The sequence below is a fragment of the Aspergillus niger genome (assembly GCF_000002855.4).
Source record: "Aspergillus niger supercontig An02".
Taxonomy (NCBI): domain Eukaryota; kingdom Fungi; phylum Ascomycota; class Eurotiomycetes; order Eurotiales; family Aspergillaceae; genus Aspergillus; species Aspergillus niger.
In genome coordinates, this window is record NT_166519.1 from 1,024,392 (window position 1) to 1,041,218 (window position 16,827).

Consider the following 16,827-nt stretch of genomic DNA (forward strand, 5'->3'; position numbering starts at 1 on the left):
AGTGATATCTCTCGGGTTGGGGCGAGATTCCGGATGAGTTATGTATGATATTAGTAAGCTATGCAGGGTATTGGGATGGTGTGTTCGGTGTAGTAGATATGATGCCACTCTCAACGTGGTTTGAAACTTAATATGATAGGTAGAAGAAGCTATTGGGGCATTAGTCTCTCTAGTGGCTATTTAGTAACAACAACAGTGCTATGAATAGGAAAGCAGTGTCGAGAGCAATGACATCATCAACGTTATTCAGATATTCCAGATCAGATAAGATAAGATTAGCTTACTCAAATCCCTCGAAATGTTTCTCCTTCTAATCACTTTCTCTCCACCATCTACATCCATCTCACATTCACCATCCTACACTCCTAATCAACACCATACCATATCTACAGCTATCGCAATGCTCTAACGCACATATATTCAGCACCACAACCCCACAACACCCTTCAATATGACCACCTCACCACCACCACAACCACATCCGCCCGACACAACCACAACCTCACCTCCACCAGACACCACCACCAACGAAACCACCCACCCCCGCCCCTCAAAATTCCGCTTCAAAGACCCCTCCCGAAAACGCCATCGCCACCACTCCAATGACCGACCACGAGACCGACACCGCACTCCCTCCCCCAAACGTAAAAAACACCGCGCCCCCCACCGCCGCAAACACACCACCCCACCACCAGACGCTGACCCCTCCACAACGCGGTTCTCCCCCACCACCGCCTTCCGCGAATCTCTGTTCGACGCGCTCGGGGACGACGAAGGCGCCGCATACTGGGAGTCCGTGTACGGTCAACCCATCCACACGTACTCGGTGCCGGAAGTACCCAAGGGTCCGAATGGCGAGCTGGAGATGATGGACGAGGAGGAGTACGCTGCGTACGTGAGACGGAAGATGTGGGAACGGACGAGAGAGGGGATGCTTGCTGAGGAGGAGAGGATACGGGAGGAGAGGAGGAGGGTGAAAGAGAAGGAAAGGAGGAGGGAGAGGGAGAGGGGGGAGTGGGAGAGGGCGGTGGAGGAGAGTTCGAGGAGGGGAAGGGAGAGGAAGAGGAGGCGGGGGTGGAGGGGGGTTTGGGGGAAATATTGTGCTTGTTGGGAGGAGTTGGATGGGCTGGGTAGGGGGGATGAGGAGGAAGGGGGTAAGGGGAGGTTTGAGAAGATGGTGTTTTGGCCGGTTGAGAGTGGGGAGAGGAGGGATGTGGGGAGGGAGGGAGTGGAGGAGTTTATGAGGGAGTGCGCGAGGGTTGTTGATGATGAGGATAAGGATGGAGGTGGAGATGGGTTGCTGGGGCTTTTGAAGACGGAGAGGGTGCGGTGGCATCCGGACAAGATCCAGCATCGGTATGGGAAGTTGGGGATTGATGAGCGGGTGTTGAAGAGTGTGACGGAGGTATTTCAGATTGTGGATCAGATGTGGAATGAGGAGAGGAAGAGGGGGAAGTAGATACGCTCTTGATGTTCTGTCTGTTGTTTATGATACCCCTACTATGCATTTAGTTTACTGGTTGGTCGTCAACTTTTCGCGTTGCAAGGAAGCAAGCTCATAGATAGATACAACTGATATAACGCGACACGGCTATGCAAGGATAAATGACACATTTCCTGTTCTGTTTCTGTTTCTGTTTCTCTCTGTCTCCACATTCTGCCACATCTAGAACCGCGAGTAGCGGTGCTTGGTGCGGTACGCAGTGTACCCGACATAACCTCCCACAACCACAGCAAAGAACAGAACAGTCTTGAACAAGAACCATCCCCAGCTGCCCTTCTGCTTACGGCGCTTGACACGGCCAGTGTCACGGCCCTTGCCCGAGCGGGAAGAGCTGCCACTGCTGCCGCCACCAACGCTGTACAGGTTCTGGGCCTTGACGGAGATGATGTCATGGTTATCGCTGAGCTCACCAGTCTCGGCAGAGAAGCCCAGGTAGGCAACGGAGGGAATAGCGATGTTGTACTCGGGGGCAGTCAGCTCGAAGCAGGGAATCCAGCTGTCCTCGGACTTGTACTGCAGGTCCAGGGTCAAGGACTTGTCCTGGAAGTAAGTCAAGCGGGCCTTGGTAGGGATGGAGGCACCACGGAGACCACGAGCCTATAGCAATAGTCAGATCAACATTCATAGCACCTCTACACACTATACTTACAGAACAGCCCGCCAGTTCATTGGCCTTTCCATCGTGAGCCTGGTCGTAGGTAGTCTGGCCATCGCCCATCATGGCCATGACGTAGGGGAACGAAGTGCCGGGACGGTTGTTCTTGTACGTGTCAAAGAAGATACCCAGACCCTCAAAGTTATCCGTCGAACCGAAGACAGGGCCCTGGGTGGCGCGCTGCTTGGTGAGCCACATGGCGAAGCCATCGCCGTGCAAGTTGCCGGACCCTTCGATCTTGAATTCAACCTCGATCTGCACATATCAGAACTGCCCCGAACCCTCAGAAAGCGTATCAACTAACCTCCCAGTTTGTCGCGGTCAGAGGCACACGAGAAAAGATCCATCCCTGCTGCGACGGGCGATCGGACGTAAGACGGATGTATCTAAGATGTTGTTCAGCATAAGCTCACTCCCATCTAACCACGAGACAGGCGAACATACTTGTCGGCGCGAATTATCGTGTCACCACCAAAATCGAACCAGCGGCTTTGGAAGTCGGAATCCAAGTATGGCTGCGAAATGACATTAACATGATGCGCAAGCATAGCTGCAGCTATAAGCGACCCACCGGTGAAAGACTGTGCGTGCGAAGCTATCCCGAGACCAGTTAGCAGACCATCCTATAGCCTATGACAGCAGCATACACACCGGAATGCTCTTGACATTGTCATCACCATCGTAGGCGCTGGCCAGAGGCACGCTGGCCAAGCCAGCCCAGCACAAAAGGGACGAAAGCCGCGGAAGTAGCATGATTGACGAGTAACAAGCGCACAGTAGACCTTTATGTAAGGCTTAAGCCAAGCGACCGTGCAAGAAAGATAAGTGTTGGCGTGAAAGATAGACTGCAGCTAATAGATCGGGCGATATAAGTCAATTGTCACCGGGACATCAACAAAACCAAGGGTGAGCGGGGGGTTTCAATTGAGTAAATAGAAGAGTAGATCCGGGAAATGGAGGTGTGGAGGAGGATAAATGAAAGAACGAACACCGGGAACTTAGATCAAAGAAGAAGAAGCGGAGAGGAAGAAGAGGAGGGGACAGATCAGAGATCGACGCAAGAGAAGCAAGCCGAGTATAATAACCAGCTAGCGATGGGAAGTGTAGAACTCCAAGTGTCCACATCGCCGGGCGGTGGCGCAGCAACCTTACTTTCCTTTCCTGTGGCACACCAGCCACACCTCCGTCGGAGCTCAAAAGATCTTGTCTCATCACTGCTATACTGGCATACTACTGCATCCATTTACCACTGCATTCTCCCACAACCACGACCTTAATCACTCTATACGCACACTTACACAAGTAAATTCACAATGGGTATCTTCGGCGGCTCTTCTTCCCCCTCCACCGACGCCTCCAGCAAGGAAGTCAAGGAGGCCCTTTTCAAGCAAGTCCAGGCCGAATCCGCCATGAGCAACGCCCGCACTCTGATCACCGTACGTTACTTCATCCTTCTTCAGGAAATTTCATTCAAGATTGCGCTGACCATTCTATCTGCCATCTAGAACGTCAACGAACACTGCTTCGAAGCCTGCGTTCCCACTCCCGGAACGACCATGTCCGCCGGCGAACAGGCCTGCCTGACCGACTGCATGGAGAAGTACATCGCCTTCTGGAACACCGTTAGCCGGACATACACCCGTCGCGTGGGCACCGAGCAGAAGAAGATGCTTTCGCTGTGATTTGCTGCCATATATTCTTCTTCGTTGATATCCGTGCTGGTTGGGAGTGGTTGGATTTAGGCGGACCACTTCTCTTCCATGTGTTTGGCCATGTGTTGATCTGATCTAGAGGTGTTTTTGACCGGTATACCTTGGTGTGATATGAGGCAGTGGCCATTGGTGTGATGATCTTTGTGTATATTACGGACGGACGGTTTTGGTTCGGGCAGCCGGTGGCGTTTTGAAAAGACAAGAGCCTTGAATGGCAGGCTATGCTTATGATACAGTTGAGGGACCAGCGTCCACTTATCCAAGACTACTTTTATTGCAATGGCCAAATCGAATATGTACATTATACAACTGCCGCCACAGGGACAGGGAAAGGCATAAACGGAAAGATGACATCAAGAATGACCCAGAGTAGCTCCCCAGTATTTGCACAATATGACTATAGAATAAGCAGGAAACATTGAAGAAGAAACGGGTGCCGCTGGTGACCATTCACCAGTCAACGGTCGGCATAATCACGAGAAACCCCCCGAAGCTTCCGGCACAAACACCACCGCAAACACCCTCCTGCCTGGCATAACGCGAGGAAATATAGACAATGCCCACCTAGATAAAGATCACCGGGAAAGTCATCCACTCATCAGATCTCCCCAGAGCTCATATAAGGGTAAGCTTATATGCAGACCACCAACAGTCCGGATACCGGAAAAGCAGATAGATAAGACCATAGCGTATACTTGAAAGATGGTGAAAGGCATACGCTGAGAATGACAGAGCTCTTAGATATATGCTCTACGTCAAAGGTAGCCAAAAAAGCAAGTCGGCCAGCGATCAAATAACGAAGACAAACCGACGTCAAGGGGAACTCAACGAATGATGGGTGTGGTGCTACCTTTGGTAGCACAGAGGGTAAGGATTAGCGAGATAGTCCTGTCTTACAGGGCTCGCAATATCATCGGATGACACGATGCCATCTCGGTAGCGAGACAATCATTCCATCATAACTCATAGCACAACACTAGAAGTCTGGGAACAAATGGCCGTGTCTGCAAGCAGCGTCAGTAATGTGACCCACCACGCGTTATTAGTAAATGGGAAAGATAGCACATACGGGTCTTCACCAGCCATGCCATACTGTTCAGTTTCTTCCGGATAGCGGTCATACTGACTCGCATCTCCTTGGCCACCACGGATAGGAGGCACGTAAGGAGCGTCGATATCCTTGCGGGCCAAACGGTCCCAGGTGACCTCGGCAAACCAAGGATGATTCTTGACATCATCCGAACCGCCATGGAGGTTTCCAAGACGTTTGGTCAGATCAGCCGTGATCAGTTGCGACAGCAGATCAACAGCATCCGGGTGCAGGTAGGGCGGGTATTTTACCCTGCCACGCAGGATGTTCTCGTAGATCTTGACTGGGGAGCCACTGTCCCAGAAAGGCGTGAAACCACACAGCATCTCGAAGATCAAAATCCCCAGAGACCACCTTTCGCATCATTAGTAACCTGCGCCAAAGGGACATGAACATCAATAATGGCAACCCTTACCAGTCAACCGACTTGTTATAACCCTTAGAGGAAACCACCTCCGGGGCGAGATAATCGGGAGTACCACAAAGGGTCCATGTGATGTCAGGCACCTCCTTGGCAAAACCGAAATCGGTGATCTTCAGATGGCCGTGGCGGTCTAGCAGCAAGTTCTCGGGCTTGAGATCCCGGTAGATGATGTTCTGCGTGTGCAAGTACTCAAGGGCAAGAGTGACTTCCGCCGCATAGAACTTGGCGACGGGGTTGGGGAACCGCTACATGAAAAGAGGTACCAGACATCAGCTTTACGTTGGTCGGGCGGGCCAAGTCAGAATAACCCACCTGTGACTTGCGGAGCAGACTGAAGAGTTCACCACCCTCTACGAAGTCCATGACCATGTACAAGTTCCGGGAATCCTGCCATGTACCCCATAATGTGATTAGGAACGGATGTCTGACGCGATTCAGCATTCGGCGCTCATCGTTGGTGTGCTCAATCTGTTTCATCTTGACCACTTGCGCCTTCTTCAACACCTTGACAGCGTAGAAGCGATGGTTGTGCTTCGACTGCACCAAGTGCACGCGACCGAAGCTACCGGTACCCAGGGTGCGCTGAAGGCTGAAGTCATCCAAGGAGTATTTCCCTTTGGTGGTGCGGGCATCACTGCGACCGGCATGGTGAGATTGCGTCTGACCACTGGAAGCCGAATGCATGGCGCCTTGCTGGGAGGGGTTAATTATATTTTGTATACTAGCCGCATTGGCATTGGGCTGCGGGAGGCCAGAGGTATGATGGGCAGACGGCGAGGCTTGCGTCACAGCGGATTGCATGGAGGCTACCTGACCGTCGGAGGATTTTTCTGCTCCCGAAGACCGATTGGACTGTTGAGGCACGGAATCTTGAGGCTGAGAGGGGGTGTTTGCTGCAGAGCCAGAATTGGTGGCGGGTTGGGGTTGATGGTGGTGGTGGAAGAGGTGGTGGTGGTGTTGGTGGTGGTTGTGGTTGTGGTGGTCTTCGGCAGCGTTTGGTGACGTCTGCGTCTGGGCCGAACCGGCTTCAAGCTCTTTGGAGAGGGTCTGCGAATCTTTCGTTCGCCGTTTCTTCAGCAAACCTCCTAAACTAGGCATGGAGAACACGCTGCTGTGGGCAGTAAAATTAAAATGATAGAGCAGCCCACGATGGTATTATCCACGTGGGAAAAAGGGAGGAAAAAGGATGCGTGCGATAGCAGATCAACGCGACCCCTCTTTAAGAGATGCTCTCAGAGAGGGGGGGGTGGGAAAGGAAGCAACACAGTAAGAATAATATGGAGAGGGAAAGCGGCGAGCTTTTTCTCTTGGGACGGGTTCGGGCGCGGATACAGCGGAGCCCCCAAACAGAACAGAACACTGGTCCCGAACGGCGGTCAACGGAAACTCAATTGGACAGACGGGCGACCGTGAGGATGTCCGGATAAGAAGGGAGAATATGTAACGCGGGGGAGTGCGGGAATCTCGTGGGATGATAGCTTGGACCGGGGGGTGGGTGGTGAGAGTATGGCTGGTGTGCGGGAGGATCGATGATGATGCTGATGATGCTGATGGTGAGGGGGAGAAAGAGAGGAGAGGAGAGGAGAAGAGATGAGAGGGGAGGGAAAGAGATGCTTGCTGTGACCAGCACCACCACTACTACTACTACTAAACCAACTAGCTGAAAAACACTACGAGCACAAGCACCGCAATTATTTATCCTATTTCATTATAATTATTTTTGATTAGTTTGATGGAGAGAGGGAGTGGAAAAAATGGAAAAAAGGGAAAGCAAAGGGAGAGAAGAGGCGGGGTTGGATTGGCGTGAATTCGCATGAATTGGGCTTAGCGGAGAGTGACAAGAGTCAGTTCAGTCAGTTCAGTCAGTCAGCTGCCTCTCTTTTGGCAGATACATCTCTATCTATCAATGGAACATAGTACACTAACTACTACTCTTTTCTTCCCAATGCGCTTATTCAAGGTTACAACTTCTCCACGCATCAAAGCAAGTTGATACACAGCACCTTACCTTCCCTCCGTCTAAAAGCGGTCGGCCAAAGTCGAAGAAGCTATGCTATCTCCATCACCAACTTAACTAAACCACCACTACCACCACTTGTCCGACTCCACCCCAACGCTAAAACATACTTTGTCTGGGCCAGTATTTTCCCACACAGAAACACTTTCCTCCAGCAGTCAGTCAAATACGATCATGGTACTAGCAGTGGAACCATAAATTATCATATCATGACATTGGAATAACCGAACCAGTCTCTTTCACTTCCCCAGATACCAAAGTTGTGTTGCAACTCTGCTTAAGGCGAGAAAAAAACCCACCGGGTCCAGCCGATCTCAGCCTCTCGATCCATGGGACCCTTCAATTGCTACATTATCATCAATGATGCATTCTTCCTTTCTTCGCTTATCGAGATCCATGTTCCCAACGATTTCCGGGTTCAGATTCGCCCCGATGAGGTCATCATCGAACACTGTTTTCAGATCGTGGCTTGAATTCCGAAACGAGAGCCTCCTTGTTAGACACTACTTAGTGCCTAGGTAAGAGAGGCTGGGAGATGAAACTGCCGGTGCAACCACTCTCCGTGGTTTTTGCACGGCTTGGTATATCTACTGTATCTGCGGTATACTGTTTAGACTGTCGCTAAAAAGACCCGAACAACATGCATGTTGGGCAGCTGGCAGCTGGCAGCACAGGTTGCCTTGTTAACTAACTAACTAGTTAGTTAGTTAATTAGGGAATTGCTTACCGCTGAAGATGACTTCATCACCGCCCGGGTGGATCCAAAAGCCATCGAGTGGAAACCGCCCCGCCTTCGGGGGATTTGGGCTGCCTGGTCGAAGCCAATCAAGCTGCCCCCTGACCGGCCAGGAATTCCCCCGTCCGGCAGCCTCCTGGTTGGTCGGGAGGCTTGACTACTAAGTACTCTGGTACTAACTCTGTCTGAATTGATCTCGACGCTTGCATCCACTTACCTACCTTAGCACCCTAGATACACAGTTAGTGTACACGCTACGGATGGGATGCGCACCGCCACTACCTACTATCTACACGTACTACTATCCTCGCGAGGTTTTGAAAAGAAAGAAAGAAAAACAAATCTGTTCCAATTGTTGTTGATTCCCCTGTAGCCTGGCTCCATGCTGCTGCAAACTTCAAATCCAAACCGAAATCTGTCCTGCCTATGTACTCCTACCTAGTAGCAAAGATCGCAACGCCGCCCTTCCGATGGTCGGAGGGCTCGCTTTCGCCCTCTGGGTTTCTCATGAAACAGCAAGCAAATAAACAATATGATGGAGGCGTCCCTTAGATGCGATAATGCGCCATGTTCTTCTTGATCTCGTCCACGATCTCCACCGCTTCAAGCGCATTGCGCGCCTCGAAATCATACCGCTTCTGCTCGTTGGCATCGTTGCCGCGCAACACCACCACGCGGAAATTCTTCAGGTGTCGCCGGCTCACCTTGCATCCCACAACATCGTTGAAGCTGATCGACCGCGTCTTGGTGTCCGACGCCGTCTTGCCCGTGTCCGCCGGCATGATATGCATGTAGTCGTTGTCAAATGTCAGGATCCGGTGGTTGGATTGCGTAAAGCCCATGGATTGTTTGCGCCAGACGTAGTACCGCCGGTAGTATCCTCCAATGAGATCTTGCTTCTGCGTGAGCGGGTGCAGCATGCGCTGTCCGCTCTTCTTCCCCTTCTTGCTGGGCGCGCTATTGCTGTCAATGAGGAGCGGCGCATTCGGGGATGAGCTGCCGGGGGAGCCTGTCAGCGACTGCGGCCCGAATCGTCGGCGGACCAGGTCCAGCTCTGTGATATTCCCCAAGGCTTCCACGGTGCGGTCGAGTGGTGCGATCGTGTTGGAGCCCATCACCTTCAGTAGATAGTTGCCCTTGTCCAGGCCCCATCGCTTGCACACCGAGTCAAGAATCTCGGCAATGTAGCTGTCGGTAGACGTGTTGAGCGTGGTCACCTGGGTGGACGCTTCCACATTGATGAACCGGATTTTCAGCGTCTTTGAGACACCCAGGCGAGGTGTGGCATGGGAAGTGGGCACAGCAGGCCGATCCGCGGGCGTCAGCGTATTGTCGTTCAAAGCCGACGAGAAGGGTTGTCCCAGAATCGGGTTCGGACGGGGTGCCTTGCTCTGCGGAACCGTTTGGCTCGTCGGGGCACTGGTCGGAGCAGGTGCCTCTCCGCTATCCTCAGAAGCAGCTGTCTGGCTATATTGGGGGAATTGGCGCTCATTTGCTTCGAATTCCGCCTTCGATGCTTCGACCAGCGCGAATTCATCATACTGTTTCCCTCGAGTCCGTCGACCAGCTGCCCGATTGTTATTCGAGGTAAAGTCGGCAATAGGCGATGTTCGACCTAAAGCGGGAAAATCATATTCGACTTCGCCATCTTCCACCATTCGCAGCGTCCACATGTTCACGGTAAGCTTGCTGCGTTCAACAGCCGGTTCGCGGCCTTCTTCGCTGTATCTCCAAAGAGCTAGACCGATTGCTTCAACAACCGTTACTGGTGCTGGCTGCTCGGCAAGTTTGGACTCGCGCGCAATTGGCAAATCGAGTGGTTCATCGGGATCGGCGGAGAAGGGCAGGTAGAGTTTGATGTTCAGGACATCGGTCAAGCCTTTGCCTGAAAGCACCGCGAACTTCTCCACTGGGTTCGTCGGCGCTTTCTTGCGCGCGTTAAGTGCCTTGGAAAGTAAACTTACTGGCTGGACAGTGCTGATTGGCCGCGGAGGGGGCAGATCTTGTAACTCCGGCGCTGGGGCTCTGGGTTTCCTTGGGGATGCCGTCTGTGAGCCCGTGCCATTCTGCAACTTGTGCATCAGAGCAACTGGCGAGGATGAATCCAAGCTACCAGTGATTCCAACACCTGCAAGTAGTGACGCAGAGCCCGCTGTTGCGTCAAAATCAGATGACAGGGCCGAACCCACAGATTCAGCTCCTGAGTCCTCGGCCTGCTCATGGAGTTCTTCCAGGTCCCGAGGGCCTGGTGGGCCGTTTCTTTTTCTCGCAGGTTCGATAACCTGGTCATGGCCAGAGAACGAAATCTGACGTCTTCTGAAGGCAGATGCATCCAGGTCATTGTCCGAAGATATGTCACTGCTGGCTGTAGTCGTAGTATCACGCCGCGGCCGCTCGTTTATGCTACTGACAGCTGTTCCCAGTGAGCCCGTACGGTAATGGGTACCCATTGTTGGATGCGATGGAGACGTGACCATGACCTGAGGGCTTTCCTGCCGGTCTGATGAGCGTATGGGTGAAGATCCGGCTCTTGTTCGTATGGGCATCTTCGTAAACTTGATCTGATTCGCAGCACTATGATTTGTGAGCATGAGACTGCATATGCGGGTCTCTGCATCCCTTGAGCCAATTGACTCACCTTCGAGCACTGTCACCATCATCGTCGCTCTCATCGCTCAGATCACTACTGTCATCTTCCTCCGCTTCTCTGTGCTTCTGTTGCTCATGCTGCTGTCTTTCCCTTCGGTGAACTCGTTTCCCGCGGTTTCGACGCCCAATCAAATCCGTATTGGTTTTCCCAGTCACCATTCCTCCTTCATCATCGTCGCCTTCATCTACCAGGCCGAATCTCTGCGCATCGTCTCGGGCAACACCCAGCTGGTAGTATTCCGAGGTAACCGCCGTAGTAGTAGGAATCGGGGGCGAATTTGTACGTTTAATGTGGGCAGCCGCGCTCTGCGTATTGGGGTTTGTAGAAGCCGAAGACCAGCCAGCTGCGCGGAATCCTGGTGTGTTGAGCACAGTATTGTTCACGTTGATAAGCCTGTCACCTATGCCGTCTTTTATGGTCGACAGGTAGGAGGTGCGCAACTGCCAGATTGTGAAACTGGGTTTGGGTTAGTTGTTGGCTCAACACTGCATGTGTGCGATTCCCGGGCAAGATGAGGGGAGGGGGGGGGGACGCGAGATGGTCGCGGGGTCAAACACCTACTCTTCATTGTGAAGAAGAGACATGGTTACAATCGCTGCAAGAAAAAAGATGAGTAATAAGAGATAGAGTAGGCCTCGTTGCAATCACGAAGAACGAGCATTTACGCCAGGGGAAGCGAAACCGCTGTCGGGGTTCGAGTGGGCATGATCTCCGGGCTGGTGCAACAAGGGGAAATGGATGGATGCGCTGAACTGGAGCAGGCCGAAGAAGAAGTAGGAAAAGAGAGCGACCGTGTGATGTTGATTCAGGACCAGCCTGATGGTACGAAATGAGGGATAAGCAGCAAAGGTACGAGGAAGACGTCCTCCGGCGATGAGGTTGTGTGGGGATCAAAAGCACTGCAGGCTCAGCCGTCGCGGGCAGAAGATGGGCCTGGAGATCCCGTGGCCCATCTCCGCACCGCCGCCATTTTCCCGCCTGCACTTCTTCTTCCTCTGACACCAACTCTCCTTTGTCCGGCTGTCCGGCCCAAGGGGTGGGTTCCTGATTCCCTTATCTTTACACAGTTAGTCTATGCAAGGCAAACTAACCACCGAGGGGCATGGCTTAATGTTCAATTCACCCCGGTACCTGCTACTCTCTATTTGTGTGTAACTCTTGGTCCCGGCGATAGATAGATGCGGGGTACTACCCAGTATACGAGACACACTCTCTCTTCATAACAACATCACAACACGCCTCTGGATTCCTTCACTGTGGTCGACTATACAATTGGGGTTTTTTATTCCAAATAATTCGGTGGAAATCACATAAAGACAATCATCATCCACTGCTGATGGTGACATCGCTAGTAGCCCGCTCATTATACTAACAGAACTGATGATACATGAACATAATTGGAGGTCACGACTCCGTCGCTCTCCCGATTTCTAGAATCATTTGGCCTTTGGCTTCCGGCCTCGAGCCTTCTTGGGCTTCTCTTCCTCGTCATCGATGAAATCATCGTCGCCCGCTGCTGCCTTCTTCGATTTCCTTCCTTTGGCCGCTCCACCCTTCGCAGCTTTCTTGGGCACGCGAACATACTTGTCCTTCTTCAAATCAAGCTCTTCGCTCTCGTCATTGTCCTTCGAGTCGTCTTCGAGTACCTCTTCTTCATCCGATTCCTCAATGGCATCTTCAATGTCAGGCTTCTCCTTCGGCATCTTTTTGGGAGCAGCAATACTGCTGGCCTTGATGAATGGAAGAGGGTGGGAGCGCTGGTTGTAGATCCGCGTGAATGCTGCTTTCGTCTGTGTCTGCAGCTTCACATTGGATTCATCCATAGGTCCCAGCCCAAGTTCTACCAAGGCATCCCAATCCTCGCGCGTAAGGAAATAGCTGTCCATGAAATCAATAACATCGTCGACGCTATCCTTACCTTCAACCATTAGTCGGCGGACTAGCCTGTCCCAAAGGAGCGGCATATACTGTTGTCGAATCTCATCTCTATCTCCAGATGCGCGAAGACGCATATGGCCCTGAATTTCTTTGATGTAACGCCAAAGCTTGCCTATAACCGGTGTTAGCTGTGCAAATTTTGATATCCAAACAGATCGCACATACCTTGTTTACTGTTCTGTCCCAACCAACTAGTAAACCCGGGCCGCTCCATCATGTTTCCGTACGTAAAGCTCGCCGGTCTCACAAAACTGAACACCGCATGGGTAGGCATCAGACTCCATTGCTGCTGAGTACCATGAATCATCCTGTCAACGAGATCACCATCACTGATACTCGAAGCGGCGTTGTCCATTAGTTCAAGCTGTTTCAGCTTTTGTTCTCTGCCATGATATGCGCCCGCTAACGCCGGTCGTGTTTTCAGGTAGTTCTCCTGAAGCATCAGGGGGCTGAATTCGTGATCATTGAAGTAGAGTTCGATCTTATCATTTAAAGTAGCCTTGGAGCTTGGCGAGAACATTTGCGCACTGAGGATCTTGCCGACGATATCCCACGGCTTTAGAACGATGTGCTTTTCCCATGCTTTGGACATTTGCTTCCCCTTCTCGAAGTCTAGGTTTGTCTGGTCTAATTTGACGGTTGAAAGCATGTTGATCACTTGCCGGATGTCCGCGTTGGTGCCTTCAATAAGGCTGTCTAAGACCTGAGGCGGGATCCTCAAGCCCTCGCGGAAGCAGATGGTCGACAGTCGGGCTCTAATCTGTTCGGCTGTCGGTCTCCTGAACGGAAGTTCATATGTGACATGATCGAAAGGCTTCATTTTCGGGAGCCTTCGCTCGTTACAAATCAAAATCAGCGGGATGTGAGTCTTCTTGGCGATTGAGGCGAGTGCTCCCACACCACCTCTATCACCAGCGGACATTCCGTCAACTTCATCCATAATGAGGACCAAATTCTTCTTCGCACTCTCCACCTTCTTCCCAACACCCGAAAAGTAGCCTTGCAGCGAAGTCGTGTCCAAAACACCGAGAAGGCCATTCTCAACGAGCTTCTTGCTTCTTGTGTCACTTGCATTCGTCTCCACGACATCGTATCCTTCTAGCTTTGCCACCAGGTGTGCTGCAGTGGTCTTGCCAATTCCAGGCGGTCCGTGAATCATGACAGAGCGATACATCCCTGACCCATCCTTCCCTGGCTTGTTGAATCCAGCCTTGGCATTCTTATGCCAGTCGCGAAGCCAATTCTGTAGTTTCTCGACAACACCTTTATTACCACAAATCATATTCATCGATGTCGGCGCATATTTGGTGGTCCACAGGCGGTCGTCAGTCTTCGTGCTTTGCGTCGTACTTTGCGAACTTGATGGCGGTTGAGGCCCTGAGGGAGCAGTGTTACGCGTAGCCGCCGCCTTGCGCTTTTCTTCGCGGTCGATCTCAGCGGCCATCGCGCGAATCTTTTCTTCTTCTGCTTTCTTTTTCGCCTCATGTTGCTCTGCTGCCTTCCCATCTCCACCATTGGCTGGAAGTCGTCGAATAAGCTCGAAAAGTCCTTCCTCGTTAATTGTCTTTAGATTGTGCTGCTTAATCGTTGCCAGCTTTTTAGGTCCGGCATCCGCTCCCAGAACAACATAGCTGGTTTTGGAACTAGGGGCTCCAGTAACTTTACCGCCATACTTCTTGACCAAGTTTTGTCCTTCGTCGCGGCCGAGTGTGTCCAAGACACCAGTGAAAACAAAGGAGAGCCCTGCAAGACAATTTTCCGCTCCCTCTGGTATGTCCGCCCCTCCAGCTACTGGTGACCGCGAGCGCTGTGCGTGAGCAGCGTAGTTAAATTTGGCCTTTTCACCAGTCTCGCGCGGAGGAGAGGGTGGTCTGATCGTAGGGATGCTGTCGAATATATCCTGAATCTCCTTGCTTTCAGGTCGATCGGTTTTGGTAGACGCCCTTGGCTTCTTAGGGGTACGGGGAGCGGCTTTCGTCTGCGCGGCCTTCTTAGGACTAGTTTTGGAGTCGTAGTCCTCGTCCTTCTCGAGAACTTCGGATTTGCGTTTGCGCGCTGGCTGAGTGGCGGCTGACTTGGCAGCCCTGGAAGGTCGCTTTGGCAGGTCCTCCATTACCACATCCTCATCCGATTCAGCAGTTGCCGCCTTCTTACGTCCCTGTCTTCCAGAGGCGGCACTAGCCGGCTTTACCGCAAGTTCCTCAAAGTCACTGTCACTCTCCTTATCCTCTTCCTCGACATAATCATCATCCCCCTTGCCTGTTTTCTTGTACTCTGTCGCATGGATATCATCGCCACCGAGTTCATCGTCGTCAACGACTGTGGTAGCCTTTCGTGTACCGCGTTGAGGTCTTGGTGCAGGTTTTTCGGTGCTCGTAGACTTTTTCGGTTTCGGAGATGGCTTCGCTTCGGGTTCGTCGGTGACAGCAGGCTGAGATGTCTTGGTCTCCTTGGCTGGCCTGCCTCTCTTCTTGCTAGATGCGAAATAGTCTGACGAAGTTGTGGGTTCACCCTTCGATACTTCTGGCTGTCTGAGTAATTGTCAGTAAACGACAGCGGGTGGAGTCGCATTGGGGCAGACATACGGCTTGCTCGGAGCCTTCACCTTCGGGCTTACGGACTTGGTAGCGACAACTTCTTCCTCATCACTGTCGTCTACAACCTTTCTAGTCCCTGTATACGCATCAATAAGACATTCCGCGTCCGAACATATAACCAGGTCTCTTACGCTTTTTTCTCGTAGGAGGCTCCTAATTTGGTATCAGTGTTAGTAGACTCATCGGCGATTCGCATGCAATATCAAATGCTTATGCGCAACGGGAAATTCACATACCTCTTTCTTTGGCGCGGGCTTCGCGGGAGATGGGTTGGAGCCTTGACTAGACTTGCCGCCAAAAAAGCTCCGAATATCAGCAGGCATGGCGACAGATGATTAACGGAGCATGCCCCAGAGTGCAATGGATGTGCAGGATATTTAAGCGACCGAGAAACGATGCATTGACGTACACCCAACTAGCACACCACAGGCAGCTTCCCAAGAAACACGACGCGCTGCCTGGAGCTCTCCGGCGGGAGACGTGACTTAATTGGCTTACCTAAGGGTGGCACGCGTGTGGCACGTGCGCAGCACTTTCTTCCCTTTCGGGAAGTGGAATCGGCGCTGGAGTGAAGCCGATGGCCTGAAAGTCAGTCTGCGGTCCATCCATCATCCTTCCGGTCCCCCATCCAGTCCAAGCAGGGCCGATTGCCACGATTCACAATGGGTCCGCAGCTGAAGATGTTCTCGGGGCCTCAGATGGCCTTCCTCCGGCCGTCGTGTGAGATTCCCGCAAGCCTCCCCAAGAAAAGTTTTTTATATCCTGACTTCGATGCCGTACAGTAGGTCTGTCGACGCCATTCACGGCTTTCCCTCTATCGCGATGCTTCTCGACGACTTCGCCTGCCCTCGATTGGCTTACCCCTAAGTTCGCCGAGAGATCCAAGTCCCCTAAGGGTCGTCCGCATGTCGCAACTGGTGGTTCTTCCCGCGGTACTACCGTCGTCTGGGGTGATTATGGCTTGCGGATGAAGGACCACGACCGTCGGTTGCCCGCTGCCTCGTTGAAAATTGCGGAGGATACGATTAAGAGACGTCTGAGGGGTATGAACTACACATTGTACAAGCGCGTGAGCGCAAACATCGGTGTCTACACCAAGGGCAACGAACAACGTATGGGTAAGGGTAAGGGAAAGTTCGACTACTGGACGGCGAAGGTTGGCGTGAGCAGAATTGTCTTTGAGCTCAAGGGTGATCTGCACGAAAAGGTCGCCAGGGAGGCCTTCCGTCTGGCCGGCCACAAGCTGCCCGGTACGTTACATCCACCTGATGATATTCTCCAATTATCAACATACGGTAAACTAATTATACAACGGCTGCAGGCCTCTGGGAATTCGTGAAGAAGGGTGACCCGCCGGTCGTTGGACTGACGAAACTTGGCAACGGAGTGACTCTGGAGAGCCTCAAACGCGCACGCAGAAGCCCGGCCCTCGGTACTCAGGACCTACCGAACCCCCCGACCTCGACCTCGTCCTCCTCCAGTCCCTCTGCTCCCCAATAATTCA

General features: G+C 52.3%; 7 protein-coding genes across 7 annotated transcripts; 3 read left to right on the forward strand and 4 right to left on the reverse strand.

Annotated features, from left to right (window-relative positions):
- Positions 1–451: 451 nt before the first annotated feature.
- Positions 452–1,566, forward strand: An02g04240 (uncharacterized protein; the record flags this gene model as incomplete). The annotated part of the gene is made up of 2 exons (XM_001399523.3): positions 452–1,405; positions 1,513–1,566. 2 exons carry the CDS (start codon positions 452–454, stop codon positions 1,564–1,566), a joined length of 1,008 nt encoding a protein of 335 aa, XP_001399560.3.
- A 100-nt stretch (positions 1,567–1,666) lies between these two features.
- Positions 1,667–2,912, reverse strand: An02g04250 (uncharacterized protein; the record flags this gene model as incomplete). The annotated part of the gene is made up of 6 exons (XM_001399524.3): positions 1,667–2,101; positions 2,154–2,414; positions 2,464–2,545; positions 2,604–2,674; positions 2,731–2,754; positions 2,811–2,912. The coding sequence occupies 6 exons, from the start codon at positions 2,910–2,912 to the stop codon at positions 1,667–1,669; spliced, it is 975 nt and encodes a 324-aa protein (XP_001399561.1).
- A 560-nt stretch (positions 2,913–3,472) lies between these two features.
- Positions 3,473–3,841, forward strand: An02g04260 (uncharacterized protein; the record flags this gene model as incomplete). Its single annotated transcript, XM_001399525.3, has 2 exons — positions 3,473–3,595; positions 3,665–3,841. 2 exons carry the CDS (start codon positions 3,473–3,475, stop codon positions 3,839–3,841), a joined length of 300 nt encoding a protein of 99 aa, XP_001399562.1.
- A 993-nt stretch (positions 3,842–4,834) lies between these two features.
- On the reverse strand, positions 4,835–6,483 carry pkaC (cAMP-dependent protein kinase catalytic subunit pkaC-Aspergillus niger; the record flags this gene model as incomplete). Its single annotated transcript, XM_059746234.1, has 3 exons — positions 4,835–5,315; positions 5,377–5,630; positions 5,698–6,483. The coding sequence occupies 3 exons, from the start codon at positions 6,481–6,483 to the stop codon at positions 4,835–4,837; spliced, it is 1,521 nt and encodes a 506-aa protein (XP_059599936.1).
- A 2,203-nt stretch (positions 6,484–8,686) lies between these two features.
- On the reverse strand, positions 8,687–11,372 carry An02g04280 (uncharacterized protein; the record flags this gene model as incomplete). Its single annotated transcript, XM_001399527.3, has 3 exons — positions 8,687–10,712; positions 10,777–11,244; positions 11,350–11,372. The coding sequence occupies 3 exons, from the start codon at positions 11,370–11,372 to the stop codon at positions 8,687–8,689; spliced, it is 2,517 nt and encodes an 838-aa protein (XP_001399564.1).
- Positions 11,373–12,224: 852 nt separating this feature from the next.
- An02g04290 (uncharacterized protein) lies at positions 12,225–15,646 on the reverse strand (the record flags this gene model as incomplete). Its single annotated transcript, XM_001399528.1, has 5 exons — positions 12,225–12,838; positions 12,892–15,257; positions 15,312–15,399; positions 15,455–15,476; positions 15,560–15,646. 5 exons carry the CDS (start codon positions 15,644–15,646, stop codon positions 12,225–12,227), a joined length of 3,177 nt encoding a protein of 1,058 aa, XP_001399565.1.
- Positions 15,647–15,985: 339 nt separating this feature from the next.
- Positions 15,986–16,823, forward strand: An02g04300 (mitochondrial 54S ribosomal protein uL16m; the record flags this gene model as incomplete). Its single annotated transcript, XM_059746236.1, has 3 exons — positions 15,986–16,043; positions 16,106–16,573; positions 16,645–16,823. 3 exons carry the CDS (start codon positions 15,986–15,988, stop codon positions 16,821–16,823), a joined length of 705 nt encoding a protein of 234 aa, XP_059599937.1.
- Positions 16,824–16,827: the final 4 nt, after the last annotated feature.